The sequence below is a fragment of the Microcebus murinus genome, chromosome 15 (genome assembly GCF_040939455.1).
Source record: "Microcebus murinus isolate Inina chromosome 15, M.murinus_Inina_mat1.0, whole genome shotgun sequence".
NCBI classification, from domain to species: domain Eukaryota; kingdom Metazoa; phylum Chordata; class Mammalia; order Primates; family Cheirogaleidae; genus Microcebus; species Microcebus murinus.
The window spans coordinates 17,502,482-17,527,357 of NC_134118.1; the positions used below are offsets into that span (position 1 = coordinate 17,502,482).

Here is a 24,876-nt window from a genome sequence, read left to right on the forward strand (position 1 = left end):
TTAACATGAACTACACAATCTCAACCAATCTCAATTCAGCTATTAGGTACTGCAGGGTTAGAGAGGAATGTCTGATTTAACAAAATGAGTTTGTTAATAAAGAATTGAGAAATTTTGATTTTAAACCATGATTTTAAACCTGGCCCTAAGCATACTGTACTTCATTAGGCTTGATCATTTAAACAGATTAAAGGAAACAATAACTCAGGTAAAACTTTTTAATTCTCAATTTATTCTTACAGTTGGGAAAAATACTTTGTTCCACATAGGTTAGTTTGTTTAATTAAAATTTCTTGTTTTTTGATTCTGTTACATAGAAAATTACACATGGAAAAAACATGTGAAAAGGGATGTTAGGATTTGAGTATAAGATGAAGTTTTATAGTAAAAACTAATCCCTAGTAAGAACTAACCCCTTCTTTTACATAATTTTTGGGACTACCTTGAACCCTACTAAAGTATATTTCTTTAATCATTCTAAATTTCATAAAGAATGTAATTTTTCTATGTTTATCATATTCAAGTTATATGCATTTTCTTTTATTTTTAAATATGTAAGTAATATATACTATAAGACACACAGGTATAATCTTTCACCCTCATTATACTCTCCTCTCCAAAGGAGCCACTTTAACATTTTAGTATTATTTTCTGCTAAAAAGTTATATGCCTTTTTGAGCACAGGTCTATGATATGATTTATGAACAATTAAAAAAAAATTTCATCCATTAGATTTTCAGGCCTTAGCATAATTTTCAATTGCTTAAAAACATGTTAATGCTACTTGATTTTATTTATATCTCATTTATTTTTCTGTAAGTAGATATAACTCTTCAAAAATATAGTCAATTCCCCAACTTGTATGTCGTTCTTCAAAAACGTCAACCTTCTCCAGACAATGAATATTGCATATTGTACCTGAAAGAAGGAGAAAGAGTAACAAGTTAAAACATTATGGAGAATGACATCAGAGGTTCTTCTAAAAATACTTCAAATGATTTTAAAAATACTATGTACTGGAACCTTTTCTCTTCTTTTTAATAAAAATGGGGAAATGCTAAGGGCAGATTTTCTGAACTCTGAGTTGTTATCACTTATAGCTCCCAAGAGCAAAAATAAATATGCCATCTCTCTAGAAAAGTTCAAATGTCTTCAACATAAAGCATATAGCTAAAAAGACACCTTACAGAGACTGGTTTCTTTTCTGGAATAAAAAGAATCTTCAATAAAATTGTCTCTAATTTTTAAATTTTATATACATAGTTTAGATACTAATAGTTCACTAACAGCTCAAAACAGTTAATCATTGACTGTATTAAAAAAGTTATAGGTAAGTTATAGCAAAAGTTATAGCATAACTTACCAAACAACCTTTTAATTTCAGCATCTGGAACATAAAACGGTGGGCCTAAGTAAAAGAGAAATGCAGTGAAGATTAATTTCTACAAATCTTCTAATTCTAAAGAAAAATAAATTCTCAGGACCCACCTTCTCAGCTTATTTCCAATAACCTACGTGTATTTATTTTATATTCAACTTAATTATCCAAATAGGTGACTATGTGGCATGTTCTAATTCTTCTTTTGCAGATCTCATACCAAAGTAGACTGGCTTATTGAGGGGATGGCAATGTTATGTACTACTCATTGCCAGCCCAGATGAGATAGCCATGCCAGCCAAGTGTCTTAGGAACATTGAAATCAGAGTGGAATTCATCAGCAAATTCCTTTGGGGTTTCCTTCATATTCCGGGGTATTGATTTTCTACCAACTCCTACACTCACCCACATTCTATACACCCCTCCCACTCTGCTGCGGAATGTGGATTTTATAAGGAACCTTATTAGTTCTGCCCCTTTCCAGAGCAGTATTTGCAGTCCCCACCTCCAGACAGAGCCTGCTGTGTTTTTTTCCCACAGGCCCTTCCTTAGGCCTCCTGTTCATGAACAGAATTTAAATCAGATTAGCAGAGCTAACTGCTGTCTCCATTAATTTCTATTTTCATCTGATGGTCTCAGACTTAATTAAGGATATTAGGTCTCATCTTTTAATGAGTTTTTAAGACCTGATTTACTCAAACAGAAAAAAACAATACTAACATATGTAAATATTTATAAAACAAGGCACCAACTCAGTTAAAAATCAAAAAGGGGATTTTTTACAAATTAAAAGTCTACATATTTTGTTTTCACTTCTTCCTGAATATAAAAGTCCAGTCATGACAAAGGTTCAGTTTCAATGTTCAAATGCATCAAAACGAGTCCAGAAGAAAACATACATTTTACAGATTTGAAACAAAGAGTTACAAAAGAATGCAATAGATAAATTATAAAATTTCACAAGTTAAAAAAAAAACAGCAACAATTTAGAGATTTTCCTGCACAACTCCTCCCTCCCCAATCCACATCTTACCCCATTCTCCTGTGAGGGTACATTTGTGCGTGCAGACAACAGAACAACACATCATAACCACTACGGATGGCAGGGATATGCAATATCCATAGCAGGGCAACCAAATTTCTCCTTCCTAATCCAGGGCTTGTGAGATTTTTATATTAGGATAATCCATTTCCCCCCTTTCCTATAGTTTGAGCTATGAATGGTGGGCAAAATGGGAGAGGAATGTAAGAAAAACATGCACACTTTGGAAAGAGAAAAAAATGTTTATAGTTCACATTAGCCAAAAATGGAATTATCTTCATGTATAGAAGCGGTATGCTTCCTATGAGATAAATTAAGAGAAAATAATTCTTATCCATGTCATAGAATTACATCAGGAAATTAGGCAACTATAAAAAGAGGGAAAAAAACACTTTACCTGGATGTTTAGTCGGATCATAAGACATAACAGCCAGGAGGTACCGAAACCCTTTTCTCAGGAGGGACGACATTATATCTGCGTAGCTAAAAAGAACACAAGAAGGAATTTGTTACATTTCTCTGCACAGGCAAAGGCCGCTGGGGCAGGGGCCAAGAGGCAGGGAAGGAAGCTGGCATTTGCTTTCAGCGACATTACTGAGCTTAATTCTCCTGACCATCACATGAGGTCAATTCTCATTTTAAAAGCGAGAAATGGGCTCAGCAAATGATGTCCCCTGCCCGAGCTGGGAAACGGTCAAGATGGGAGGCAAACTGAGGCCTGCATCCAGTGTGGTTGGACCAGAAGACCTCACACCAGCAGGAGCAGGGCTCCTTCCAGCGTGGTGCAGTACTCGGGGCCTGCTGACCTTGGACGTATGCCTGAAGGACCTCGTGCTTCTGTGTCCTGGAGGGCGGGGTGGTTCCTACGCCAGGCCGAATGTCAACATCTCCAGGACGCTCGTTGAAAGAAAAGACACTTGAGTGTCTTTTCCATCCCCGCTGACTGACAGTGGGTCTGCTGTGGGGTCCGGGATGTTGCAATTTAGCACATATCCCAGGTGACTGGGACCTCCCCAGAGGCATATGTAAGAGGGACAAAACACAATCCCTAGGCCGGGCACGGTGGCTCACGCCTGTAATCCTAGCTCTCTGGGAGGCCGAGATGGGCAGATTGCTCGAGGTCAGGAGTTCGAAACCAGCCTGAGCAAGAGCGAGACCCCGTCTCTACTGTAAATAGAAAGAAATTAATTGGCCAACTAATGTATATAGAAAAAAAAATCAGCCAGGCATGGTGGCGCATGCCTGTAGTCCCAGCTACTGGGGAGGCTGAGGCAGAAGGATTGCTTGAGCCTAGGAGTTTGAGGTTGCTATGAGCTAGGCTGACGCCACGGCATTCACTCTAGCCTAGGCAACAAAGCGAGACTCTGTCTCAAAAAAAAAAAAACCACAATCCCTTTCCTCTATTTAGCTGGAGAGAGACAAGACTAACAGGTAGGTGAAAAAAGGCAGCATTAAATTAAAGTTCTACAAGTGTGGCATAAACCACAAATGCTGCTGGAAATATCTTTTCCAGTGCCTGAGGGAGCAGGTGACACCACTTCCCAGACAGGTCTGATTGGTTCACAGTGGGGGGGCCTGACTCTAAAGGGACCCATCAGTAGACTGACCAGGACCAGATACAGAATGATGAGTTGGACCAATCAAATGACGCCCTTGGACATTAAGAGACCAAAGAGGAATTGCTAGTACGCTGTGGTCCTTGTGCTGAAAGTTAGAGCTTTTCTGCTGTGTGGAGCTTGGAGCAAGGAGGCGGAGGGTTGTCAGCAAGTCAGCTATGTGGGGACAGAAATGGAGTAAGCAGAGGGGTAAGGACAGGAGGACAGAGGTGACTCATGCAGGGAGTTGGGGATGCCGTGAGAGCCAGGCCCACAGGGACAGACAGACACCCCTGCCTATACTGTGATCCTGCCCAGAGCTGTGTGAGATTAGGAGTGTGGACGCTGTGAGATGCCTGAGCTCAAAACCCAGCTCCTCCACTCGCTGGTTATGTAAGCTCGACAAATTCTTAACCTCTCCGTGCCTCAGTTTACTCACCTGTAAAATGGGAATAAGACTAGTAACCACCTCACAAGTTGCTGTGCTAATTCAAGGGTGGATTTTCACTCTTCTTCGCAGGTGAAAGAACCAGAGTAAAGCAAACTTTTGAGCAGAAACCCTGACTTCTTAACTTTCTAATTCTTGTTCTTAAGAAGAAGTAAGAGGAGGAAACTTGCTGTCACCATGAAGGTGATCAGTCAGACTGGTTTGGCAGGGTTTCCTAGGATGGACAGACTTCATTTTTTTTGAAATGTGGACTCTCTCTCAACTAGTCTCAAAAAGTTCAGAAAAAGGAGAGAGGTATGCCCCACTGATTTATGTTAGGCAATAGCTCAAGAGTTACAGCAGAAAATACATAAGTACATGACAATGTGCAGAAGACACTCAGTACTAACAATAGTACTGAGTTAAAGTACTAACATACTAAGTACCAAGATATTAAGTATCAGCATATAAAGTAGTTTATCTTTCTATTAGTTCAAAGTAAGTAGTTATTTTGGAAATAAAGGCCAATATGTTCTCTGGTGTGCTTTGGGCCGGTGATCACACAAACACACACACACACTCTTTCTCCCTCTCTCTCTCTGCTGGGAGGAGAGGGAGGAGTTAGAGTGGGAGAACTAGGGAGCACACAGAGTCTATGGCCAGGCTAGAATGGGATTCCCTAAATCAGAGTTCCAGAAGGGTCCTCACTATTCCTCATTCATTATTAATAAACAGTTCAGAGTCTACTCAGATGGCCTTTATATCTAAGAACAAATGACATGGTGATGGTCAGCAGGAAACAGTCTATTTCCCTTGCACTAAGTCCAGTTTTCTTCCATTCATTCATTCATTCATTCATTCATATACGGAGTCTCGCTCTGTTGCCTGGGTTAGCGTGTGGTGGCGTCAGCCTAGCTCGTAGCAACCTCAAACTCCTGGGCTCAGGTGATCCTCCTGCCTCAGCCTCCTGAGTAGCTGGGACTACAGGCATGCACCACCATGCCCAGCTAACTTTTAGTTGCCCAGGTAATTTTTTTTTCTTTCCATTTTTAGCAGAGACAGGGTGTCACTCTTTTTCAGGCTGGCCTCGAACTCCTGACCTCAAGCAATCCTCCTGCCTCGGCCTCCCAGAGTGCTAGGATTATAGGTGTCAGCCACTGCACCTTGCTTCTTCCATACATTTATAAAAAAAGATTTATTAAGGGGCAGGTACAGTGGCTCACGCCAAATCCTGTGCTTTTTAGATAAAGCTGGTATTAGATTGAGGTCTTCTAATTCCAAATACAATAAACTATTTCAAACTACTAAAAGTCCAGCTAATTTTCTGCAACTCAGAAGAAGTACAGCATACTAAATTAAGAAGGGGGGGGGAAGAAAAAGAAAAACCAGCATAATTAAAGAAACCAAATTACTTACCATTCACGATCACCAGGATTAATGGCAACTAATGCTCCTCTATCCCAAATCCTGTCAAATTTGCCAATATTCGTTCTGCCAGAAAGGAAGAGGAAAAAATGCAACATTTTATGCAAAAAAAATCTAATCTTCAACAGAATGAACCATGCTCCCCCCGTGGTGCATGCTGGTACTCCACCAACTTTCAAGAAATTAAGATCGCATATCTGCTTTTGTTCATCACGTCCATAAGGATGTCTTGACCTGGGTGTGAGGAGTGTCTACCTTCTCATGGTTGTAGGAGCCTGAGGCAGCAGCCTCCCCACTCTGATAATGACTTGGGAGCATGGATGAGGAACAAAGCACAATGTGTGACAACTCTGCTCCTCCTAGCCCCCCTGGCTCTGGTATCAGAGACTTGCAGGAGATCTCGCCTCCCTCTGTATCTCAAAATTCATTTCTGTTGCAGGCCCCAGTGCAAGGTAGAAGACATTGTCTTACTCTCTCTTCCTTTTTCTCTACCTGCCTTGGGACACAATAATGTTTCCCATCGCTTGGGAGCTATCTAAGGACAAAGTACTAAGTGTGCAGACAGCTAGGCTATAATAAAAACAACTGCAGAACAGAGACTCAAATCAATGATTTGTGGATGTTACACAAAGGGATGGGAGTGACGAAAAGACCTCCACCCTCACGCCCACACCGCCTAGCAAGCACTTGAATTTTTAGAAGTACAGCTGTAGTGTTTCGTCCTACCTGGGAAGATCAAAAATGCTGCAACAGTACAATGAAATGTTCCCTGAAGAACTCTGTAATGAAACAATGAAAACAATGTTTTCTACTTAGGAGATACTTGAATGGTCAAGGTGCCCATTCAAGGGCCCAAGCAAAGCCAAGGTGTTCGGGAGAGAATGTTTATTGAACATAATTAAAGTGAATAATTTTACTTACTTTTTTCTTTCAAAACCCATGTGGGATTCTTTTGGGTCAACTCACAGAGGAAGATCTTAGACAGGGTAACCCTGAAGATGAGTTAGCTATTATTGGTTTCAGAGCTTGCTGTGAAATTTTAGCAATATCTCCTTGAGCAGATCCTAATATTTTGACTCTGCTAAAGTTAAATCTGCAGATCAAGCAATCACCAGGAAGGCTGATACAGATAGGCCAGATATGTTAAGTTATTCATGAAACACGCACTTTAGCTAATGAGCATGTATTTCCTGAGCATCTAGTAGACAGGACACCTATCCTGGGTTCTAGATGGTGGATGTGAACTCAACACAGTCTCTGACTGCAGGGAGGACAGCCTGGAGCAGAGAGGTGTGGGCACAGAGAAACACCGGGATATAAAATGGCCTGCACTGTTATGGTTGTGTACCCGAGAACCATGTGAACCCAGAAGACACGGCAGAGGCCTGCCTGCAAGCAGCGGGGAAGGCCGAACCATAGTTGGCTTTTAAAAGGGTGTACTGGTGCATCTGCTGATGCATCCAGGAAGTGAAGCAACATGACACAGACTTGAGCAGTCTGGGAGCGGGCATGAATGGCAGGGTAGGAAAGGTGCATCAGGACATCAGACCGCTGGATTTTATTCTGAAATAAGGCGCCCACACAGGTTTAAAAGCAGAGGAGGGGCCGGGCGTGGAGGCTCACGCCTGTAATCCTGGCACTCTGGGAGGCCGAAGCGGGCGGATTGTTCGAGGTCAGGAGTTAAAAACCAGCCTGAGCAAGAGTGAGACCCCATCTCTACCATAAAATAGAAAGAAATTAATTGGCCAACTAATATATATAGAAAAAATTAGCCGGGCATGGTGGCACATGCCTGTAAGTCCCTGCTACTTGGGAGGCTGAGGCAGGAGGATCGCTTGACCCCAAGAGTTTGAGGTTGCTGTGAGCTAGGCTGATGCCACAGCACTCACTCTTGCCTGGGCAACAAAGCGAGACTCTGTCTCAAAAAAAAAAAATAAAATAAAATAAAATAAAAGCAGAGGAGGAAAGGTCTTTGAATGCCAGCCTGGGGGCACTGTGGGTCAGCACAGAGAGGGGTGGGCCTGGAGGCAGGAGAACAGCTGGTAGATTTCAACTTAGCCTGAGATTGGATCACTAGGGAGCTTTGTACTATACTGAGGCCAGGGCCCCACTCCTGGAGATTCTTATTGAATTGGGCTGAGGTGAGACCTTTGCTTTGGAAGTTTTTCATAAGATCCACAGATGATTTAAAATGTGCAGCCATGGGTGGGAACTGCTGTTCCAAGACAAGTCTGGAAGTAGGACTAGCCTCTTTGGACTGAATAAACTCCTTGGATTTTTAAAAATGATTTAGGAACGGGGTGGGAGGAAGCTATAAAATAAGGTACTATCAAGCTTCCTACTGATCTGAGCAATTAATTTCATTATCTAAAAAAGAGTACTCTGTGAGACTGAATATACAAATGGACGATGGCCAGACCCTAGATTGGGGGTGCCCAACCTTTTTGGCACCAGGGATCGGTTTTGTGGAAGACAGTTTTTCCATGGATGGTATTGGGGGCAGGCAAAGCTCAGGTGGTGATGCCAGCGATGGGGAGTGGCTGTAAATACAGATGAAGCTTCACTTGCTCACCCACTGCTCACCTTCTGTTGTGCAGCCCCTGGGGTTCCTAAGTTTCGTGGAAGACAATTTTTCCACAGACTGGGGTAGGCGGGGGTGGTTTCAGGGTGATTCAAGGGCATTACATTTACTGTGCAGTCAAACCTCCCTGCTAATGATAATCTGTATCTGCAGCTGCTCCCCAGCGCTAGCATCACCGCCTCAGCTCCACCTCGGATCATCAGGCACCAGATTCTCATAAGGAGAACACAACCTAGACCCCTCGCGTGCGCAGTTTATAGTAGGGTTCATGCTCCTGTGAGAATCTAATGCCGCTGCTGATCTGACGGGAGGTGGAGCTTATGCAGTGATACCAGGGCTGGGGAGCGGCTGTAGATACAGATGAAGCTTTGTGTGCTCGCCCAATGCTCACCTCCCGCTGTGCGGCCTGGCTCCTAACAGGCCACAGGCTGGCACTGCAACCCTAGGTGGCAACAGAACTCTGACCCACAACCTCTGCAGCAACTGGCCTGGGAAGCCAAATCACAACTTCTGCAGCAACTTGGCAAATGACTGCCAGCTTCCCTGGTTTTTACCACCACCCGACTTCTAATTCAGGACCAACTAGAGACAGGCAAATATGCCCCCATAACCAACCATATAGGATGCCCCGTTTCTAGTGGCCCACCTCCAGCTTCCCCATGTCAATAGCCTCCTATCAGCACACACCTGACCTTTGCTTTTGCCCACTGCAAAGCTTTCCTGCCCCCCTGCCTGCCTGTGGGTCTCTGCCAAACACAAATGGCCGGCTCTCTCTGCACACACAGCCTCTGCTTGTCTCATTGGGGTGGTATCTATTTATTTGCACGTTATCACCCCAAAGTGGTGAGGCAGTCACACTGGATCATTCTGGTCATAGGTTGAAGACAACTCCCAGACTTATAATTTCCAGCCCAAACACCACCCTGTGCTTCAGAGACGAAAAACCTTCGTCAAGCCACAGGTCCTTTAAACTCAGCATCTTCAGAAGAACGCTCATTTTCTCTGCCCTTCAACTTGCTTCTCCTGGATTCGCTACCATCCAACCAGTCATCTGAGGTGGAAACATGAACCCATCACTCCTTTGGTTTCCCACTCAATTAGCCACAAAACTCTGTTGGTTTGACATCATAAACATTGCTTTAATCCATCTTATACACTCTATATGCGCCATCCTTCAGGCCTTTGTGATCTCCTTTCTGGACCACTGCCCAAAGACTGCTACCTGGTCTCTCTGCCAGGAGGCTACTTGCCTTCAAATTACTTCCTATAAAGGGAATTTATCTCAAAAGTAAATCTGGCCGTGTTATGCTCCTATGTAAAACCCCGCTGTGCGGTATGAAGTACTCGCTTCCCAGGGCATCTGAGACCACAGACATGAGCCCTGCCTGTCTCCAGTCTCACCCGTCACCACGCTGCAGGAAGCACCCCCAGCCAGCACTGGGTAACACTGTTCCCCATGTCTTTACACTTAGCTTCCTGTACTACAAAGAGCTTCATCCCTGTTTCTCTTCTCTCCTAAGCTACGAGATTCTTTTAAGGTTAGGGACTATGTTATCTTTATCTCTTCAGTGTCTTAATCAGAGTCTGGAATATGATAGGTTCTCAAAAACTACGTCTGAGAAAAACCAAACAAACCCAAAAACAGGAGTATAGAGAGACTTTGACCTCAGCTTTTATACATATTAACATAATGTCTAGGTATGTGATAGAGAGAAGCCCTCTGACACGTGTGTAATACCCTCATTTACTGAGAAAAAACTTTTTTGTGGGGGCATGGAAACAATTTGTTACCCAAACCAAAACAAACCTTAAATATTTTGGCTCCAGGAATTTCTGTGATAGGTTCTTCCGAGTAAGAAAGATTCTGCTCTGTAAAAAATTCTCGTATCCCAAGTTCACTGATTTCCACACCAACTACACTGTGTCCCAGGTCTGCAAACCTGCATAAAACCATACATTTACACTTCAATTTTTTTTCAAATTCAGTACTAAATAGAGGGGTATACCCCACAAACATACATTTTCCTTAATTCTTTTTTTTTTAATTTAAAGAATTTTTTTAGAGACAGGGTCTCACTCTGTGTAGCCTTGAACTCTGGGCTCATGGGATCCTCCTATTTTGTCCTCCTGAACAGCTGGGATTGCAGGTGTGTATCACCAAGACTGGCTAATTAAAAAAAAATCTTTTGTACAGACAGGGTCTTGATACATTGCCCCAGCTGGCCTCAAACTCTTGGCCTCACACACTAGGATAACAGATGTGAGCCACCACACCTGGCCACATTTTCCTTAATTTTAAGTGATTTACATGAATTTAGGCTCGCAGGGTTTCATAGAACATGTAGGAAAGTGGATCTATATATTTCAAACCTCATGTTATGTGGAATTCTGAAAAATTGATTTATATGACCTGAGCAAAAAATTGAAAATTTGGAAAATTATATTTTATTTTATTTTATTTTTTTTGAGACAGAGTCTCGCTTTGTTGCCCAGGCTAGAGTGAGTGCCGTGGCGTCAGCCTAGCTCACAGCAACCTCAAACTCCTGGGCTCAAGGGATCCTCCTGCCTCAGCCTCCCAAGTAGCTGGGACTACAGGCATGTGCCACCATGCCCGGCTAATTTTTTGTATATATTAGTTGGCCAATTAATTTCTTTCTATTTATAGTAGAGACGGGGTCTCGCTCTTGCTCAGGCTGGTTTCGAACTCCTGACCTCGAGCAATCCGCCCGCCTCGGCCTCCCAGAGAGCTAGGATTACAGGCGTGAGCCACCGCGCCCGGCCGGAAAATTATATTTTAAAATATTGACTAATACAAATGCATTTGACTAGGAGAAATACTTTCAATTTCCCTAAATGAACGTTGTTCATTAAAATTTTCTGCAATGATGAAAATGTCTGCATCTGTGCGGTCCAACACAACATCCATCAATCAATCACATTGGCTATTGAGTACTTGAGATATGGCTAATCTGACTAAAGAATTGAATTTTAAATTTTCTTTTAGTTTAAATTTAAATAGCCACATGTGGCTAGTAGCTACCGTATTAGAGCACACAGCTCTAGGACATTAGCATCCAAAAAAAAAAAAAAAAGTAGCTGGGTGTGGGGGCACACACCTGTAGTCCTAGCTACTTGGGAAGCTGAGGCAGGAGGATCGCTTAAGGCCAGGAGTTCGAGGTTATAGTAAGCTATGATTGTGCCACTGCACTGCAGCCTAGTTGACAGAGTAAGACCTGGTCTCTAAAAAGAAAAAAACAATTACCAGGCTGATGGGGAAAATGAGAGTTAGGTTACAACATTAAAAAAGTCAGTGCCACATTAAAAAGAAAAAATACAGGAATCTAACAACAGTTTTGCACATGGTAAATGGTTAAGAAATAAATACTACAATGTGGCATTTTACCTTGAAAAAGATCTAAAGTTTACTTGTAGAACTGTCTATTGGAAGGGCTGCAGTTTGTGAGTCATTATGAAGTGACTGAAGGAGGGTTTTTGGAAATCAAATGTTAAATTGTATAATAATATCAGCTGTGGATTGGAGCGGTTTATAGCACCTGAGGTAAACTGATGTAGCTGGGAGATGTTTCAAGTATGTGCACGTGTGCATTTTGTCTATTCACACATGACTTAGTTCAGTTGGGTGTAGTTTTCTGCTTTTTACCTACAGCTTTTTGCAGACGAAATCACACACAAAGGTGAAATTCACTTCATGCTCAAATTGTTCCAAATTGAGTTAGAATTAAATTCATAGTTTCAAAACAAGAGATACAGCAGGACTGATTGTACCTATCATCTCCTTAAGAGTACAAGCTTTCAGTGTGGGCAGAGCATGAACTGTTCTAAATGAAATATTTTAATAACTTACCTGTCATATTTCCTAGGAAATTTGTAAGCTAACATACAGGGAATATATTTTTATTCTTCATACATTTTTTGTAAGTTATAAAAGGTAAACAAAAAGCTATTTAAATTGACTGCATGCATTTTTATTTCCTGTCCGACATATGGAAAAATGAAGTATAGCCTACTATAGCCTGGCATAAAAAAAAAAACAAAAGATAAAATCTGAAATATCTTAAACATTTCATTTTAATGCTTTTTTGCATTAGCTCATGGTCACTTTATCTATTCACATCTGATGTTTGTATAGACCTCAATGTATAGATTAGTTACATCAATAAAAAAACCCCTCTAATACAATAACTTACATGCAATTACAGTAGCTCAGTTCTGATATTTTTATTACAGATGGCTTCAGATTAAAAATATTCAACAATCATATTTAACTGGCTATTTCATCATATTATTTTCCTTATGTCGCCTCAATACCTCTGCTAGAGCTACACTATTACCATTTATGACAGCACTGTAAGACAATCTGTTTAACAGAGTTAGTATTTTTCTTGTAGGTGGTTTCCAAAGTAACTTTCTCTTCTGATTCTGTGGTTAAGATATAGGTCTAATAATACAGTGTAAATGTTCTCAATTTCTGGGCTACACTTGAATCTTAAGCCAAAAGAGCTATTGAACAAGTACTCTCAGCTACAAGTTGAGGGAATGTGAGCTGGCTACAAAAATTCCACCATCTCTACTCGAAAAATCAACTCCAAATGCATGCATGCTCTGTGAGTCAGTCACCGTTATATAGGGAATGGAATCTTTTTATGTTACTATACTTTGCATTTACTAACCTTTTCCATACATCCTTTTTTCTTTCCTGCTTAGTGTTCAAAGTTCTCAACATTCAAGCTTATAAATGAATACATATCTTGGCAGGTATGACTGTGTCTGCAGATTATCACAACAACAGAGTTATGCTTAGAGAATGATTTTGAGGTTTGTGACTTTAGGTTAACCCATAGTAATAGTGGCTTGTTATTTAACATGAATTCTCTTTGTAGAGATTTACTCACAAGGAAATACTTTCTTCATCACTGGTTTTGTGCTCCAAGGGGGAGGGGAGAGTTGAACTATAAACACTGTCCTGCCAAAAAGTTGTAATTCATTTTGAATATTTCTGTCTGCCGCCATTTCAAATATCTAAAATTAACTTTGCTAAATTCCTAAACTACCTACAAAAACTGAACCGCACACAAAAATCCAGGAAATGTAAGAGGGAAGGTGGGATTTTCTCCCCCATGGTTCCAAACTAATTCTTTTTCTTTAAAACTCAATACAGAAAGACTAGGTCATACCTGTTTCTGCTCCATTTCTTACTGTTGAGAATATTACCTCCCATTGTGTGCCCATCATGAATAGTCTACTAAAAATAAGGAATCCCTGTGCATTTCACTGAGAACAGACTTTTTAACCCACATCCTGTCAAACATTCACCTGAAGAATTCATCATTGCGACAAGAAATATTATTTTAATAATTAATTATTAATAATTATTATTATTAATTATTATCTGCTCATACCATTTCATCTCAACTGCTTTTCCGCAAAGAGGAAAAAATACCCTCAGTCCACTCTCGCCTTTAAGAAAAGTATCCAAGTACTTCTTTAATAGCCTGGAAAGGAAAAAAATCAGTTGTTTTTTTTTGGGGGGGGTTCAGTCAGCCTAACGCACAGAGGAAAGAACAGTTGCATGATACTAAGCTCTTTTCATGCCCTGTCTCACTTAAAATTCCCAACAACCTTAACAAATATATTATTTATTATAATCTCTAGTTTATATATGAGGAAATAGGAAAAACACTATTCCTTTTCAACATAAAGAATTGGAGGCATAAACTTTGCTTGAACATCTGATATATGTATAAACACGCATGATCAGTACATAGATGCTGCAGGGGATGTTAAAAAATTACATATTTCATAAATCTAAGATGCCATCAATTTTAAGTTACACCATTATTTATACACTGTGGGAAGAAAAGACACTGTCAATTAAACTGTTACATGCCACAGATGTGCTGTGGCACTAAAATGTGAAAAATTAAAATGTGCACCTTAAGAACAGTCAAATAATGTAGATCTATATTATTTCTATCTCAAAGTCAGTTTCTTATAGAGCACTTCTCTGTTATTAATATGCACCAAAACTTCTTACTGATGTCCTTGTTCTTGATGAAATGCAATATTGCGGTTCACCCACTTGTCTTGCCATTCTTCCAGAGTTAGTCCTTGGTTTTTCTGTACCTCAGTATCAGGGTACTCTTTAATATCAAGCAAAGTTTTTGTATTATCCATAGTTTCATAGATATCTTTCTCCAAGGTCTAAATGGAAAACATTTGCAATGTTAACATTTCAAGGGCATCACAATTCTATTGATGAATTAATTAAACATCTATTACCCTTATTATCCTTAGCAGTATGGCTTTTAAAGACATTTCAGCATCCAATGAAAAGACATACAAAAAATTACTTTTCACTGAGGATAGTGGTAAAACATACCTCTTAGTACACATTAGGAAAGATCTTTAAATCAATTATATTCTTAATGTTAGAATAAAAGGGCTTGACTTAAGTGAAAAAAGCAGGGGAAGGGACAAAAAATAAACAGGCATTTCACAGTTTATAATTTTCATAAGCTTAGGATGTTTTCTAGTATCTTACTTCCTCCTTAATTTTTGAATTTAATATTTACTTCTTACTTTTATCTACGTTATAATACATACAATGTAAAGAATTCAACAGGTCGCATTTTGGCCAGGCGTGGTGGCTCACGCCTGTAATCCTAACACTCTGTGAGGCCGAGGCGGGCAGATCACTTGAGCTCAGAAGTTCAAGACCAGCCTGAGCAAGAGCGAGATATTGTCTCTACTAAAAAAAAAAAAAAAAAAAATAGAAATAAATTAGCTGGACAACTAAAATATATATATATATAAATTAGTCGGGCATGGTGGCACATGCCTGTAATCCCAACTACTCGGGAGGCTGAGGCAGGAGGATCGCTTGAGCCCAGGAGTTTGAGGTTGCTGTGAGCTAGGCTGACACCATGGCACTCTAGCCAGGGCAACAAAGTGAGACTCTGTATCAAAAAACAAAAACAAACAAACAAAAAAAGAGTTCAACAGATTTGTTTTGAAATTAGTGGTCTCCATTCCCAAAGAGAGAAGAAACCATCTTTAACTCTTGTAGGTGAATCTTGAAATCTAACTGCCTCTATATCTCAAATTAGCATGCTCATTTTGTATATTCTTGATTTTTCACTTCTAGGTAGCACCTAGCACTCTTTCAACTTCCTGACACATACACATATACCACCTTTCTATCTTTCCTTCCAATGTAGTCATAGCATGTTCTGATTAAATATTTGGGGTGCACATTATTATGAGTAGGTAAATGCTATTTACAGCTAAGCCATGTAGTATTCTATGATGACTTTGCCTTTTCCATACTTTTTAATGTTGTAGTTAATAACTGTCTTGCTTTCTCATTTATAAAATTTCTATGTACTTGTTACTAACTCAACTTTAAACTCTGTCAATTGTGTCAACCTCCTATCAATGTACTCTCAATCTCTTTAGTCATCAGATATTTAATCAATATTATCTTCTTAGAGGAAACTCCTGACTTCTGGTAGACACCTAGCATTCTGAGATGTCTTTGATGATCATCATCCTGGAAATTTCCTTTTTGCCTGATCTCCAGTTTCCTTTATCCCATATTTTCTTTTTTTTTTTTTTTTTTTGCCACCACCCTTATATTGGTAAAACACAACCTCCAGCAGCTTCCTGAGAAAGAGTGCAAGGGAGAAATTTTCTGTGACTTTGCATGTATAAAATGTCTTTACTAACCATCTTTGATGTATAGTTCTGCTGGGTATAGAATTCTTGGTGAAAAGCCATTTTCTCTCCCAAATTTGAAGGAATTACTAGAATGTCTTCTACCTTCCAGAGTTATTGCTTAAGTTCAAAGACATTCTGACCCTGATATTTTCCACATGGCAATTACTTTCTCTCTCAAAGGTTTTCTTTGCCCCTAGTTTTTATAATTTCATAATTCTATGCCTTATTTTAGGTTTATTTACATCTATTTGGCCAAGTTCTTTAAATTTAGAAGTGCATATCCTTTAATTCTGGAAAAAAATCTTGAATAATTCAGATGATGATTTATGTCCCACTGTTTTTTTTTCTCTTTCTCTTTCTAGGACCCCTATGATTTGTCTGTATAACTTCCTGACTTGGTATTACAAATTTCTCATTGTATCTGTTTTCCATCTCTTCATCTTTTTGCCCTATTTTCTGAGAGATTATCTAAATTCTTATCTATCTACCTTTCTGTTTTTTCCTTTCTGCTAATCAAGTCTTTAATTTTCAGGAGCTCCTTTTTGTTCTCTGATTTTCTCTTTTTATATTATTCTGTTCTTATTTCATGGATATAATATTTTCTCTTATTTATCTATCTATAATATTTTCTCTTATTTACTGACATGTCACTTTTTCTGTTGGTTTCTTTTGGCCTATATCTTTCAGATTATAGAATTTCCTCAAATGCCTCGCAATTCTCATTATCTGTTCATATTTAAGAGCAGGTACCAAAATGCTGAGTGGAAGGCTAAGAATGTGAATGGGGTTTATTGACTGTAAGCTTTATTGTAGGATGACGTGAGTGGATTTCATTTGGAAACCTAGATGTCATTGTCTTCATTTTCTTTGGGCTGGTCAGACTTTTCATAGATTGATCTCCCAATTCCTGGGGCCACTGTTTCATACTCTCATGAGAAAAGGAGGATAGAAGTGAGGGAGGGTCTCAGCATTCAGTCTGCCTATGTTCAGTTAATTCTTCTATTTTCAGTATAGTATTCCCATCCTCAACTGTGTATGTCTTCTCTGTCCAGAGACTCTTTGTTTTACCCTCTAGAGAGAATAAAATCCTGCCAGTGTGGTGAGGGATAGATACATGATTGCAAGAAGTTGAGAAAGGAATCTGGGGATTTAGCTTTTCTTAACCAGAATTTCAAGCAATCCTTCTTGTGTCAACCACACCTTTTCATTTCATGGCAGTACCTGTTGCTGCTAATCTTGAGCATTTAGGGATTTTGCAAAACACAATGGGTTGCTGATTGACTTTCCTCATTGCTGGTTTAGAATTCAGCTTTCTTGAATTTGTAAAATTCTTTCTCACTTGTCCATCTGCCTTCTAGATTCCAAAATGTTATTGGTTTTATCTCCTCTCCTGTCTTCTCTATCCTAGTGGTTTATGCCTTAAAAAAATCCTGTTATTGTTATCAGGAGGGAGCAAAAGTAGATGCATAGGTTCAATGTCCTATCTCTACTCCACAAATTTGTATTTTCAAACAAATTTTTATAGCTTTTTTGCATAAGAAAAAGATATGTAAATATAACTGCAGATCTATCTGAATGTATGAGGAAAATGCCTGTCCTTTCAATGTGAACTTTGCAATATTAAAGACTATATAACACCATAATTCTAACATTCCCTTTAAATCAGTGAAACTAGATCTCTCTTTGAGAAAGAAAGAAACACTAATTTAGTTTGGATTATACTAGTATGCTATTATTGACACATCTAATGTAATGATTAACCCATGAATCAGCAAACATTACATAGAAGCAGGTATTTCAGGAAAAGTTCTCCTTTTGTCATGAAATTTGGCCTTTGTATGCTTAGGATTTAGGGAGAAAGTATTTCTTTCATTACTGGGAACATGCATTCACTTCTCAGCAAACCTTTGTTAGCAAATGGCTTTTGCTAAGACCCTAATGATGTCAGGAGGTGACTATCAGTTTTTTGAGAGGTCAGTGAGAATATCTGTATAATATACTGGGAAAAGAAGAGCAAAAGAGAGTTGTAGTTTGCCCATCCTAATTTTCAGCCAGAAATTCTGGAACCTAAACTAGGGGCTTCATAGAGCAGTTCTCTACATAAAATAAAGGGATGCATAATCTTTTATCATAAAGCCACCACAACCTGGAATTGCACACCTCTAAACCTTTCATACAAACTTGAAATAACTGTATAATATCATTAATATAAACTTAATCACTTCTTAGCTGTTCTAGCAGTCATTTCTGGAGACACAAAAAGTTTCTGTGATACAATTAAAGTGCACATCACAAGAATCAGGGAAGATAAATTTCACAATAATGCCTAATTAAAATTGCTAATAAGCTCCTGTGGTCTCCTAAGTTCTCAGGTTGTTCTGGTCTCCCTATCCACCTTTAAAAAAAATTCTGCTTTAGTTTTATTTTTAAATTTCGTTAAATTGAAGAGTAACTTCCGTAAGGTGCACAAATATAAAAAGAGGATGGCTCAGTGAATTTTTTACGTATGCACACATCTGTGTAACCACCACAGAGCAAGACAGAATATTTACAGCATTTCAGGTGCCCACATTCCCAGAGCATCGCTATTTGGCCGTGCTTCTCTTTTCCTAAAAATCGCGAATACACAGCAATGCTCACGGGCTCAGAGAGGTCATTTACTGCTCGACCTCGTGATTCCCTGTGACCGCTTCTGCTCGCTGAATCCCATTTCAGAGCGCGCATCGCGGGGCTGTCCACGCTTGTTATAGGACCCCGGATCCCAGGAATCCTATCCCAAGCCCACAGACTCCCAGCAAGCCGTCCCACTGCTCCCCCGCACCCTCCGTGCGCCCCGGGGAGCCTACCTGGCTCACCGCCGGCCGCCGACCACTGCCTCCAGCGCGGGAGCCCCAGCCCCGCCCCTCAGCCCCGCCCCCGCACGCAGACCCCGCCCCCTCCCCTGCGCCCGGTGTGCGCGCAGCGGCGGAAATGGGCAGGGCGGGGCGAGCGCCGCGGCTAAAGCGAAGGCGGGGCCCCTGCTCCTCCCTGGGCTCGCCGGCTCCTCCCACCCCGGGTCACGCCGTGACAGGGGCGGAAGCGGCGGCGGCGGCGGCGGCCCAGCAGGGGCTGCGGCTCGCTGCGCGGATCCTGCCGTCCCGTGCGCGCGGCGCGCGGCTCCGGAGAGGCGCCCGCAGTCCCCGGCGGCGCGCGCCACCTCGCCGGCGCTCGGAGGTGGAGGGCCCGCGACTCCGGGGGCGGGCGTGGGGGCGGTGGCGGATTTCGGGTGACAGCGCTGCACAAAGCAGCTTGGCCGGGGTGCAAGCCCTGCTTCTCCCCCTGTGCAGCGTCCCTCGACCGGGTGGGAGGTGGGCGAGTGCCCCAGGGGCTGGTACCTCATGCCCCGGATTGGAAGAAGGTGTGGGGTGGGGATCCCTGCCTGAGGAAGGGGGAATTCCCGGGCTGGGGCGTTGGGGCGACAGGGTTCCCCGGTCGGTCGCGGTGTTGGGGGGTCTCCTAACCACCCTGCAACGTTTCCTTTACAGCGCTGCCTTTTCCCCGAGACTCCTCGCACCCCTTCAGCGCTGAGGTGAGCCCCGGGGCTGTTGCTTCTCTGACTTGAGAGGAGACGCGAAAAAGCTTTTCGCAAAGCGAGGCGGCTGCAGCTGGCTCCGTGAGCGTTGGGGCTCCCTCCCGGGGCTGTCAGAGCCCGGTCCTCGGGCGGGCGCCGGCCCGGGGAACCCCGCGGTCTGGGAGGAGGAACTCCCTCGCACGTCCTTCCAGCCGGTAGGGTGCGTGCGGCGAGGAGCCCGCACAGCCTCGCAGGTGTAGTAACTCTGGCTTCGCCGCCGCGCTTCGAGACTTGATTAGCATTGCCAGGTTGCTGAGGTAACTCCTCTGGGATTGGAGACCTGCAGGGGGTGGCCCGATTACCGTAGCTGTTAGTCAACAGCCCGGCAGCTGGCAGGTGAAAGGGGAAGGAAGAGGCAGGCCCAGGCGTAGAAAGTTGGGGTTCAGTGGTCTGGAACGCAGCCAGATACAGGCCCAGTCTTCCCCTGGGTGAGCTTGCCAGGACTCTAGAGACCCCTCGAGTTGGGGGGGATTCCCCACTCCACATACACTCGCGGGACTCAAGGCTTTGGCCAGTTTTGTTTTGTGTTTTTAAATCTATTTTTAGCGGCAGAAAGGTGAGTGGGAGGGAAGGTTTCTTCAGGAGGGACATGAGAAAATTACCATCAATAATTAATTGTCTTCCAGGCAGAGAAAGTAGTCAACAAAAGACCTCCAAAGCAATTGGGGATTCAGTATTAAATTATTGAGCTAATATTTAATATTGAATAATTCAATATTGAATTATTGTACGGGATCCATATTTCTGAAAATTTGATTATAGTGTGGCAGTAATAAGGTGCTAGTCCTGGCTTATGTTAAATGTCCCAAAGGGACATTCCTGTTTCTGTTGTGCCTAAGGAAGTTTCTAGTAGTTTGTTCTATTTTTAGAAATTGTGCTGACTCCACTAATTTTTATTCTAACCTGAAGTCCATTTGATTCATATTTGTTTGAATTTTGTGAGTATGTTTTAAGAAAATCTTTCCGAATAAGCTGCTTCAGGAACACCTGGGAATTATTAAAATACAAATCTACATATTGATATATCTGTTTAAATATACCAAAAAACCCTCAATTTTTTCTTTCTTTTATTAAAAGAAAACTAAAGGCAAATTTAAAATGAGTAATAAATATGCTAATAAGATTGAACGTGAAACAAATTGATTATATTTAGTTAGGTATGTTTATTAATTTGAAAAATCAGATGGGAAAACACTTTTAGGGTACTAGTTTGTTTTAATGTTGTTTTGGTCAGTATTTCTAAATTTGTATCAAAGCACAGTAAGTTTAGTTTTTCCCACTTAAAATTTTTTTCCTTCATTTTAAGACTCAAGGACCCAGCAACTGGAAATAGAGAAATTACATTAAGTGCCAAAAAGGATGGAGGCACATAACCCTCAATTGTATAACAAAAGGTGAAAATGTGCTACCTTAAAAACCTTCAGTCAGAGCCCAGTAAAAAACAAACAAAAACCCCCCTTAAATCAGATTTAATAATGGCTTTTATAGGTAATGTTTTCATATTATCTTTAAACATTTCTTGAATTATATTCTTATTGAATTAAGTATATAATTTCCAGTATGCAATTAGATTAAAATTCTTAATGACACTTCTGGAAACTAAGCTTTCTTTTGACAATGTATGCCTTCCTAGATGACAGGGTCAAATGTTGTATGAACCTAGGCTGATTTAATTTACGTTTCTAACGCCACGTTGGATTTCATATATTTTTAGTACAATCCTTACATATCCTATACATTTACAAATACTATATATATTTACATATACTATGTGGTTCATTTTATGAATACTGTGGGATATGTTTTATACATAACTGCGATTTATGTATTTATATGAGAATTCATATTTACATGTGTATATGAAAAGATTCATTAGATTGGACAGCCTTTTGAAAATATAAATGGGATCCAGAAAGCCTTCTTTGGGTATAGCAATTATAGGTAGATAGTATTTTTAACATTATTAGTGCTTTATTCAACAGTGTGATGGATGCTGTAGAACTAAATGACAATGCTTAAAGGACTATAATACATTTCAGAATATGTAGGGTTCATGTTCATTATGTTCACAGCCAATGTAATATTTATTGGTTCTGGGAAAGTGAAGACTAAGTCGAAGGAAAATCACCCATAACATCGATGTCAAGATTTTTCAAAGTCAATGTAGATGGCAAAATGAGTTTTTCCACATGATGTTAATAATCCATGAAAAAATACTATTATGAATGTTAATGTAACTCACAAATATTAAACAATAGGATTACAAGCTACTAAAAGATTTTCTACAAGATTAAGATTATATGTGTGGAATTTGTGTTTTATGGTACCAATTTTCCACTTTCAAATTCTTTATCTGTAGGTATATCCTATTTTTCATCTATCACTTTTTTTGTGTGTGTATACTGAATATGATGGATAAGGGAAGGAGATGAATGATAATTATATATTTTATATATTGTTGAGTATGGATTTAAGCGTTTTTCATTCCTTATTTAATTGAAACAAATTCTAGTAGCTCTTATCTTTCCTGGTTGCTGTGTGTTATTTCTCTTATAGACTTTGATTCTTAATATTTATTTAATCATGGTGTTATTGGACTAGTTTGAGACTCCTAAAATATTTCAGTAAGAGATACCAGCGCTTCTATCTAATTCAGATTCATATATCCAGTATTGACTAGAAAGTGTTCCTGATATTTATATGTGGAGTTTTAAGGAAGGAATGAGTTCTTTTTAAAGTATACTGAGAGGTCAAAATATAGGAATTGCTAAGAAGATACAGTAAGATGGAGAGGAGCACAGCAGATAAAAACTAGGTGTTTTTCTTCATCGGATTTTGCAAACATGGTGTAATTTATTGATCATGTGTGGTATGTTTCTCATTTTTATATTTTTTTTTTTTTTTTTGAGACAGAGTCTCGCTTTGTTGCACAGGCTAGAGTGAGTGCCGTGGCGTCAGCCTAGCTCACAGCAACCTCAAACTCCTGGGCTCAAGCAATCCTGCTGCCTCAGCCTCCCGAGTAGCTGGGACTACAGGCATGCGCCACCACGCCCGGCTAATTTTATATATATATATTAGTTGGCCAATTAATTTCTTTCTATTTATAGTAGAGACGGGGTCTTGCTCTTGCTCAGGCTGGTTTCGAACTCCTGACCTCGAGCAATCCGCCCGCCTCGGCCTCCCAGAGTGCTAGGATTACAGGCTTGAGCCACAGCGCCCGGCCTCATTTTTATATTTTTAAGTGTACATACTACTAATGGAAAATATTAAGTACTTATACTATTCCAGTCCTGATGCTTTAAATAGGTTATCTTGTTTAATCTTCTTATCAATGCTAAGTATACTCTTACTGTGCCCATTTTATATATGAGAACACTGAGGCTTAGAGAGGTTAAGTAATTTGGAGATGGTGGCTTAATACTCAGGCAGTCTAGCTATAGAGCATACACTTCTAGCTACTAAACTGCATAATAACTTTGCTCCAGGCTGGTGAAAACATTATCAGATGCTAATATTTATGGTTTAATTTTTTTTATGGCAGATTTCTAATACAATGGCAACCCCACGAGGGAGGACAAAGAAAAGAGCATCTTTGGATCATTCTCCAGATAGCCTTCCTTTGAGGAGCTCCGGTAGGCAGGTATTACTCATTTGTTCATTCAATGTACCTTTTTTTTGAACACACAGAATTACTATGATTGATACTGGAGAGTAGAAGTTGAAAAGATGCAACTCCAGTGCTCAAGTTGCTTGTAGTCTAGTGGGAAAATTCACAGTACAGTCATAATACAATGTGATAAAGTGATAGAATGTAGAAAATAGCTTATCTGGCTAAGCAAACTGCAAGTATAAAGGCATAGCATGTGAATCAGCATGAGGTGTTCAGAGAATTGCAGTTGTGTGGTTGCTTCCAGAACATGAGGCTGGGGCCACATCATGGATATCATTCATAGGAATTTGGACCTCAGCTTCTAGTTGGTTGGGTTTGATTGGAGGATTGCTTTTTTGTATTGGAGGGCTTTTTTGGTAGGGCTTTTATTTATTTTTTACAAGAAAAAATGGAAGGATAGAGTAATTCTTTAGAATTTTTCTAGTTTGTTATCAACAGTACTGAGGGTATAACTTCTCTAAAGAAAAAAAATTTAATTTGAGAATGACTTTTGTTTATTTTGACTGTCACTTTTTCCTAAGAAGGGCTCCCCTGAATTTGAATTCTCTACTCAGATACCTATCATTAGGAATTACTTGCACAGAGCAGTTGCAAGGATATTGCTACTGCCAGGATCTTCTTGACCTTCACCTTTAGTACTTCTCACATGGATGTGATTTTAGTAGTGAACCTTCTGCCACCTTCAACCCTGCTCATTCTGGTGAAATTTTAACCTCAGTTGGTTCTCCCTCAGGCAAAGAAGAAAGCAATAGAGACAATGGATGAGGATGAGGATGGAGGGTCAGAGAAGAAGTACAGGAAATGTGAAAAGGCAGGCTGTACAGCAACATGTCCTGTGTGCTTTGCAAGTGCTTCTGAAAGGTCTGTTTAGATGGTGTGTCTTGGCATCGTGTTTCTGCCCATGAGAACATTCCTTGTGGGAACATCATCCTCGAAGATAGTTTTCCTAAAGATAGATATAGATTCTGTAAGTCATCTAATAATAGAGACATGGCCCAGACATTCTATATGTACCACACCCTCCTCGACACCCTCCCCCTGTTATACTTCACTCACTGGGAGAGACTGACTGTACCCGTATCAACTTTGCAATACAGTGTCCTCACATCCAGCCAACCATAGCTGTACCTCTCCTGGGGGTTGAGGGTGGGATGGTGTGGAGTGGTGAGACAGTAGAAAGAACCCATTAGCTCCCTGTAGAGACCAACATGTGTTTACTTTTCGCTGTGTTTTCTTCCTCATGAAACATACCTCCTCTTCCCACATACACATATAGGTCTCATAGACACTGTGTAGCTAACTGCAGTCTTGCCATTTTTATTGGAGTGACACAGGTATGATTTTTTTTTTCTCAGAGAAAAATCTTCAATTAAGGCTTAAGATTCAATAAAACCTGGAAAACAAATTCTGT

The 24,876-nt window shown here is 40.5% G+C and overlaps 2 protein-coding genes across 4 annotated transcripts in view; one reads left to right on the forward strand and one right to left on the reverse strand.

Moving 5' to 3' along the window:
* Positions 1-211: 211 nt before the first annotated feature.
* Positions 212-19,091, reverse strand: TPMT (thiopurine S-methyltransferase). The gene is made up of 9 exons (XM_012753663.3): positions 19,032-19,091; positions 14,504-14,670; positions 13,869-13,961; positions 10,256-10,388; positions 6,594-6,646; positions 5,859-5,933; positions 2,818-2,903; positions 1,364-1,408; positions 212-918 (listed from the first exon to the last, which is right to left on the reverse strand). Exons 2-9 carry the CDS (start codon positions 14,641-14,643, stop codon positions 806-808), a joined length of 738 nt encoding a protein of 245 aa, XP_012609117.2. The 5' UTR covers positions 14,644-14,670; positions 19,032-19,091; the 3' UTR covers positions 212-805.
* Positions 19,092-19,220: 129 nt separating this feature from the next.
* KDM1B (lysine demethylase 1B) overlaps positions 19,221-24,876 on the forward strand; it is a 53,013-nt gene continuing 47,357 nt past the window's right edge. The window contains exons 1-4 of one of the 3 annotated variants that reach the window (XM_012753531.3): positions 19,221-19,398; positions 19,710-19,753; positions 23,337-23,435; positions 24,199-24,326. In XM_012753531.3, coding sequence (XP_012608985.1) covers positions 23,349-23,435; positions 24,199-24,326 — 215 coding nt within the window. In that variant the 5' untranslated portion in view covers positions 19,221-19,398; positions 19,710-19,753; positions 23,337-23,348. Of the gene's footprint in view, positions 19,399-19,709; positions 19,754-19,776; positions 19,990-23,336; positions 23,436-24,198; positions 24,327-24,876 lie in introns of those variants that run through there. The other 2 variants (XM_076010490.1, XM_076010491.1) reach the window with 2 other exon arrangements.